Source organism: Solea senegalensis, linkage group LG8 (assembly GCF_019176455.1).
Source record: "Solea senegalensis isolate Sse05_10M linkage group LG8, IFAPA_SoseM_1, whole genome shotgun sequence".
Classification (NCBI taxonomy): domain Eukaryota; kingdom Metazoa; phylum Chordata; class Actinopteri; order Pleuronectiformes; family Soleidae; genus Solea; species Solea senegalensis.
In genome coordinates this window covers 23,786,259-23,794,156 of record NC_058028.1, presented here as the reverse complement: position 1 = coordinate 23,794,156, position 7,898 = coordinate 23,786,259, and the positions used below count along the sequence as shown (strand labels likewise).

The 7,898-nt window shown below is 43.0% G+C and overlaps 1 protein-coding gene across 2 annotated transcripts; it reads left to right on the top strand.

Annotated features, from left to right (window-relative positions):
* The first annotated feature begins 235 nt into the window (after nucleotides 1-235).
* On the top strand, nucleotides 236-7,496 carry LOC122772942 (protein phosphatase 1D-like). 2 transcript variants are annotated; one of them, XM_044031256.1, is made up of 6 exons: nucleotides 236-873; nucleotides 1,957-2,185; nucleotides 3,511-3,635; nucleotides 3,755-3,936; nucleotides 5,237-5,461; nucleotides 6,063-7,496. In XM_044031256.1, the coding sequence occupies exons 1-6, from the start codon at nucleotides 348-350 to the stop codon at nucleotides 6,465-6,467; spliced, it is 1,692 nt and encodes a 563-aa protein (XP_043887191.1). In that variant the 5' UTR covers nucleotides 236-347; the 3' UTR covers nucleotides 6,468-7,496. The 2 variants fall into 2 exon arrangements, with proteins under 2 accessions (XP_043887191.1, XP_043887190.1); XM_044031255.1 differs by having other exon boundaries at nucleotides 3,755-3,942.
* The last annotated feature ends 402 nt before the right edge of the window (nucleotides 7,497-7,898 follow it).

Here is a 7,898-nt window from a genome sequence, read left to right as displayed (position 1 = left end):
GGCCCCTCTGTTAGTAGGAATGAGGTGGAGGATTGAGAGAAATCATAATTTCTTAATGGAAGAATTTGAAGCGACAGGATTGTTTAAAGAAGGAGTTGGAACTTTGGACTTAGTTGAAGAGGTTGGGACTACGGGCATTTTGGAAGCAGCCAGTAGAGGGCGACAGCTGCACAGGCGTCAACACATCATGTGTTAGAAGAAGAAGGACTGACGTCAGCGCGCTTGAGCATGCCTACTTCGCTCCAACATAAACAAAGACAGGACGCAGCACAAGAGAAACTGCTCTCTCCGTTTATTTTATATGCTAATATTATAAAGACATTTGGGAGCGACTTATTCCTGGAGCAATGGAAAACGCGTTACTGATGCGAGTGAGTGTGTTTACTGACCAGGGAGGGAGGAAATACATGGAAGATGTGACCGAGATTATAGTGGAGCCCGAGCCGGGAGAAGATGAGCCGACGTCGGGTGAGCAGGAGGAGACAGGCGGTGGAGACTGTGCGGTCAACTGTCCGGCGGAAAAAATACACAAGCTCCATAACGGTGAAGTCACCGGCTCCCCCGAACTACCAGGTTTAACCTTTGACCCAGAGCCAAAAGCAGACGATAGTTCATCGGCGACTCCGTGTTCACCGGGAGGTCAGAGCACACCGGGAGATCTGCAGACAGCGGCCAGCCGTTCCCGCCGTTCCGTCGCGTTCTTCGCAGTGTTTGACGGTCACGGGGGTCGCGAGGCTGCGCAGTTTGCGCAAGACTATTTGTGGGAGTTCATGAAGAAGCAACGCGGCTTCTGGTCCAATTGTGACCGGGAAGTATGCGCCGCTATAAGTAAAGGATTTGTGGCGTGTCACCACGCGATGTGGAAGAAGCTGCGTAAGTTTGCTGACACTTTCCTCAAGTTATAGCGTTTGAACACATCAACTGTCAACGTGGGGCTGTTTAATTGATGTAAACATGTGTTAAACGTCCACTGCCGACAACAGTCTGGCCTACTGCCGCTTAGTTTGGCCGGTTTTATGGTGCGTGCTGCACACTCAGCTAGCTAATAAAGAGAAAACCTCGAATATTCTTTAGACTCTGTAATCCACTCTCGTTCAGTTACATCCTAAAACTCTACTAACATCATGTTCTCTTTCTACAAGATGATATCACGGGTTTCACGGAGATAACCCATTTAGCTATGTTAGCATTAGCCGGTTCATTATAATAACAAAGCCTGCTACAGCAGTTCCCTCTCAAACACACACACACACACACACGTGTGTGTATATATACATACATACATGCACTCAACTATACACGTGTTTAAAGTGTACTGTTTTTGGCGGCTTACGTTTTTATTGTCGTCTAGGAGCCGCTGTATCTGCTGTCATACAACATGTTATTACAACACGCAATTTGTTTAGGTGTGGATGTGGATATGTCTGGACAAGTCAGCTGTTTTACAGCTGTTGTGTGCGTGCGCACACGTTCTCAAACATAGGGTGTGTGCAAGGCACAATACTCCGTTTCTTCGGGACAGACCTGTTCATTCGATCCTGAAAATGTAATAACAATTGTGGGTATAATGCTACTACTAATCATTTTATCGATCAAGCCCTTTTCAATCAAATAAGTTCACAAGAGGCACTTAAAACCCATACATGAGCTCAAAAACATTGGTTGATTCATTCATTTGGACAGTCAAAGCCAAGCCTTCTTCCTAACCCTAACCAGGTAACGCTGGAGTGTGTAATATTTAAATATAAACAAATGTCTATTACATTCAAATCCACTGTCAAATAAGTTCACATAATGCTCATAATACTTTATCTCCTGTCTAACAGTTTACTCTGCTGTTAAATGTGTGGTTCATTGTACTTGAGGTGGAGGTGTAATATGAGCAGTTATAAGCAGCAGAGGGTTATAACCTTTGTAAATACTGTATATTAATTTGTCTGTCTTATCTTCTCTCAGCGGAATGGCCAAAGACTCTCACAGGCCTTCCAAGCACATCAGGCACCACAGCCAGTGTTGTGGTTATCAGAGGGAACCGCATGTATGTGGCCCACGTTGGGGACTCTGCAGTAGTTCTAGGGATCCAGGATGATCCCACAGTTCCATTCATCAGAGCTGTGGAAGTTACACAAGACCACAAACCCGAACTCCCCAGAGAGAGGGAGCGTATTGAAGGTTTAGGAGGGAGGTAAGGCTTCATGCACAAGTCACCCTGCCTTTGTATTTTATTCAAATACAATAATAATGTTATTAGTTCCCTGGTGTAGCTGACTTCCTGCAATCAAATTTAGTATTTCGCAGCCTGCCCTGAACACCGTTATCCACATCACACCACATTTTATTTAGCAATAATCACATTTTTAATATTTTGTGACAATTGTGGGTAAAATAAATGATTACTAATTATTATGTTTCTAAATGATATTACCTCTGTAAATTGCTGTATGAACCCTGTCTCATTGACCTACTGAACTCTATTGAGTTGCATTTGGGAATCAATGACAATAATGGGAATTCTGTGTAGTTTTTATTTCTCTTTTGAGGAACAAGACAAACTTCAGATTAGTAACAGCTTTCATGTAGCAATACCCTCACCTCCCCGCTTTCTGGTTTATAAAGTGGGGATTGTTAACCAAGGAGCATCTCTCTTTTTTACACTAGTAGAGCAAAATGTTATCTGTATCAGGGATAAAGTTCTTTCTACCGTCTGTGGCACATTTACTGATAAGATTTCATAGTGATTTGCCCTTTGTTGTTCAATCAAATCTTTATACTGACAAAGCTGTGGGTAAACTCCACCGTTTCAAGAGTTAACGTTGTGCAAGTGGTTACAGAAGTGTTATGGAGTAGACAACACTATTACTACATCACTTAAAAGCCCTTCTCCACCTGGTTTAAAATCCAACCAACACCATCAAATATCTGGCTTCTGTCTTTATTGGGAATTGAAATTGCAGTTTTTTATTTATTTATCCGTTTCTGATCAATATGACACACTTGTGTTGCGAGTCCACAGTTCAAGTAGTGAGCTAAAATAGTTAAATTGCTTCAGCTTTTGAAAGAGGGGCTAAAGTGAAAGATGTATAACCACCTTTCCCCTATCAGTGCCATCCATGGTGCTGTCTCCTCTTGTGTGTTTCACAATGATTGTTTATGCAAAGTTTGTGATAACAAATAAAGACTCGCGTTAGGGAAGATAACAGAACTTTACTGGCAATGGGAGATGAGTGTATAGCCTTTAAATAGATTTGATTGTGTTTGAAAAAGCCACAGAGTATATCGTTGGTGTAAAAGATATAGAATGATTAGAAAAGGAGGATTAAGTTGAATTTAAATTAAACACACAAACTGAAAACCGTTACTTTGATACAAGTAGAATTTATCACAAAGAAAGTGCGGTTGATTAATGAACTGGCAGTTGAGTGTAATTGTTGTTGCAGCAGCACATGAATAACCTCTGATATAGTTTTTAAATCACCCTCTCTGTTCTCTCTCCCCTGTTTGTGCTGATAGTGTGATCAAGAAATCTGGAGTGAATCGTGTGGTCTGGAAGAGGCCAAGACTGAGTCACAACGGCCCAGTGCGTCGCAGCACTGTCATCGACCAGATACCATTCTTGGCAGTAGCCAGGGCACTAGGTGGCGTACTGTTGACATTAATGCCAAGCTATACTGTAAAAACAATTGGATCCGATTAGCCAGTCATGTTTTTGTCAAAACCAGTGGTGTCTTCATCATTGTCTGTCTTCTCTCCACAGGTGATCTGTGGAGCTACGACTTCTACAGTGGCGAGTTTGTTGTTTCTCCTGAGCCAGACACCTGTGTGGTGACCCTGGACCCCAAAAAACATCGCTACATCATCCTCGGCAGTGACGGTCTGTGGAACATGGTGCCACCTCAGGAGGCCGTCTCCATGTGTCAGAACAACAGCGAAGTGACAGTGAGTGTAAGCTGCATTAGCAAAGACTTTTTATGTAAATATAAAGTACAGTACTGGCTGTAACCGTAACTGTTGTTCCGAGCTTCTCTTTTTGTAGCTTGTCTGGCTGTTGCATTTGAGTACCGTGGGAAAAGCTGGACTCTACTTGACCTATGTCATACTGAGTGCCGCTTGATCGCTGCAGTTAACATAGTGGGAAAGTGTAGTGTCAAAAATGTATTAAAATTGTCCAGCTGACGGGAACCCTGTGTTTTACTACATACTGTTTAATAATTAATCAACTCTTTGGTAATATTTTTTGGTCTGATATAGTTTAATCTGAACTGACGGCCCTAAAAAGTCACCGCTGTGTTACTTCTCAGCTGTGACGCGTTGGCTGATGCTCGTAAAACCCGCTTGCTCGCTGACTCTCGCTCTCTTCTCCTCTCACACAGCATTGCACACACATATACACGTTTCCTGCCTCCAGTACTGGTAGGGCCAATCTGTCTTGTCCTCACTGTCCATACACAAAACCTACGCCCTTGGTTATAACGGTCCACTAAATAAAAATGTTGGGTTAAATTGTGCTCATAATTTCTGGGTCAGGTCGGGTCAGCCCAGACATTGTGAACAGGTTCGGGTCAGGCTGTTTTTTTTTTTTGGGTCTGATCTAAACTCTACTGACAATGACAGATGGCCACCTTGTGGCCTGCCTGAGACTTGCAATCAGCTCCTACTGCCCTGAGTACAAGAAACTAGCTTCCTCTTCTCATTGTCAGAAGTCACGCTAATGTAGGAAAATGCATTAATTGTCATGTTTCAGCAACTCACAAAATACTTTATTTAATAATATCTGGATGGATCGGTTTCTTGTGTACATTGTAATTACTTAATTGAAATGCTGTCAGTAAGCGATGTGAACTAGTAGATCTCGACAGACTAGAGTAGATCTTGGTGTAATATGTCTGTTTTTAGTTTTTGCTCAATCACACTCACACTTGCTTTGGTTTGATATGCCTGCACTCAGTTTTGCATTTTGAAAAATTTATTTAAATACCCGATGGTCACTTGTGTGGACTCCAGGGACCCTGTGTAGATTAAGGACTGGTTTCCTTTAGATGTGAGAAGCATACTGCTTTACGTTTTACACTACAATTTTACCATTTACTCACACATTCCTAAAGCACTTCTATATGTAACTCCCCTTTTAAAGGTTATAAAAAGTATGTGGTTTTAAAGTGGTTAAAAGGCCCTGCAATGATACTTGAAAAACAATCCAATAAAAATATGGGTGTAATAACAACACTCTCTGTTTCAGGCACCTTGTGGTGTATCAAGTGCCAGACAGCTCGTCAGCCATGCTCTTCTACGGTGGCGCCAGCGGATGTTGCGCGCTGATAACACCAGTGCCATTGTAATAGCCCTGCAGGAGTCGGGCACATCGCAGGACACGCTGCACCACGAGGAGGTGCTTCTTGACCTGTCCAAGGTGTCCCAGTGTCCTCCCACCTCCTTATCCCGTGCTGACACTCCTCTACTCCAGGTGTGCGCAAGGACACAATACCACCTATTAGATAACAAAACACACCTTTTACACAGATTTTTTCATTCGTATTATATTATGATATTTCACAATTCTAATGACTAATTGCTAATGTTTTTATTTGTAGGTGTAAGTACATTACATTACTTTACATTACATGTCATTTAGCAGACGCTTTTATCCAAAGCGACTTACAAAAGTGCATTTAAACATTTGGGTACAAATAAGAGCTAGGAGTAAGTAAGAGCTTCAAGTAGATCAAACTATGAAGTGCTAGTCATAAGTGCGATGTACTTAGTCGAGGTAGAGTCGGAAGAAATGTGTTTTTAGTCGGCGGCGGAAGATGTGGAGGCTTTCAGCTGTCCGGATGTCGATGGGGAGATCGTCCCACCATTTGGGAGTGAGGACAGTGAACAGTCTCGAGTTCTGCGAGTGCCTCTGCAATCCTCTCAGTGAGGGGGCAGCGAGCCGGTTTGCCGATGCAGAGCGGAGTGGGTGGGCTGGGGTGTAGGTTTTGATCATGTCCTGGATGTAGGCTGGACCGGATCCGTTTGACAAAAGTACAGTTTTTCATCCCTTGTTTTTTTCTTTTCCCCTGCAGCGGCCTCTAGAGGAAGACCCTCCCTCTGACATGTGTGATTTCCTCCCTGCCCTGGAGCGTCGAGATGGCTTATCAGGAAGCAGCAGCCTGTACCACGTGAATTTGTCTGACCCGTTTGCTCTGACTCCACTGTGTCCAAACAGTAGCACTGAGCTGCCCAGTCAGTCCAGTCCCAGTGACAGGACAGCTGGCAGAAGGACACCCAGCAACAAAAGAACTAATGATGGATCATCATCATCATCATCATCATCATCATCATCAGGCCACTCGGCCAAGAAAAGCCGGCGCAGGTCTGTAGACAGGCCACCACTGGTGCAGCACAACGCAGAGAAGAAACAGAAGGAGTCCCCTAACGGCTCCCCCATTCTCCAACAGCACAACAAGACAACTGTGTGTGTGTACTGAACAAGGTTGCAGTACTCACATCCAGGACTCTGACATTTTTTAAGGCCTTGGAGTTGAGCATTTGGACTTGACAGAACCGAGAACCTGAACTTTTATTTGAAATCTGAAATTGAGACAAATGTGACCTCAGCTCTCTGACCCATCACCCTCTGAGCAGGGCCACTTGTTCTGGGGCGAACACTCCAGTCATGTGCTACAACTTATGGCCACGCACGCACTTTGCAGTTGCTTATGACGGAGCACTGCTACCTTGATCAGCAATTTTTGATCACAGTTAGGTTTATTTCTGATTTACACATCATGTAAAGTTCAGGCTACAGCATATTAAGCCAACTCTAGAGTTGAAAAAACATTCTGGAGGCACTCATGTGTATTTCCTTTTGAGTAATTGACCAATTAATAGTTTGATCAGAAAATAATCTATGAACTTGGATCAGATAAAAAAACAAAATAGTACATATAGTATGTACTATAAAAATATCACAATGATTTTAATTGATGAATTTAGAATCTTCACAGACCTTCTGGCTGTGCTGGGACCCCCACCCGCCATGGTTCCAAAAGAGGCACCCAATCACTTCCCTAAAGAAGAAAATCCATCTGCTTCAGCCCAAACAAAAATGTACTGTGTGTCCTGTGCATGCACGTCATGTAAGAACACTCCAGATCAGCTAACCACTTGCTAATACAGCTATAATCATTAGAAGGTCTGATAAGAGAAAGGAATCCATTGTGTTGTTGGAGACTGATGAAATATCAGAAAAGCCTCTTGTGTGAGCATTTTTAGTTGAAGCTGTATTTGTTTGTTTGGTTGTATCACTTCAGTTTTACTTCTCTTGTGGTGAGTCGTGAAGCTAACAGCCATTCAGAGTGATTCCTATTTCATTTACACCTTTGCTGCTAATTCCCAGCCTTTAAACAGACCAGTTTGACTTTGACTCAGATTCAAACAGTGAAGACTCTTTTAAAGCACTGCTACTAAATCACACACACACACACACACACACACACACACACACACACACACACACCAGGGTTCCCACGGGCCCTTGAAGTCCTTGAAAGTTTGTGAATTTTAAAAAGGAATTTAGTGCCCTAAATAAACATGGATCCTTGAATGTGCTTGCATTTTGTGCAAGAAAGAAGTTAAGTTGATATTTAGGTCTCCCTGCATTGCTTGATGTGTGTAGACTAGGCCTACACAGAACAAACGTTAGAACTTATATAGTTCTAATTGTTGTTTTGGACACTGTCCACTGTCTCTCTCTGTCGTTGACGTGAGATTCCATGCAGAACAATGAGCGAGTAAGAGCGGGTGAATCGGCTCTTATTAGTTGCCCTCCCATCTTAAGCTGTGCCAGCACATCTGGTCCTTAAATTTTAGGGACTTGGTCTTGGAAAGTCCTTGAATTTGATGTCAATCAAAGTGTG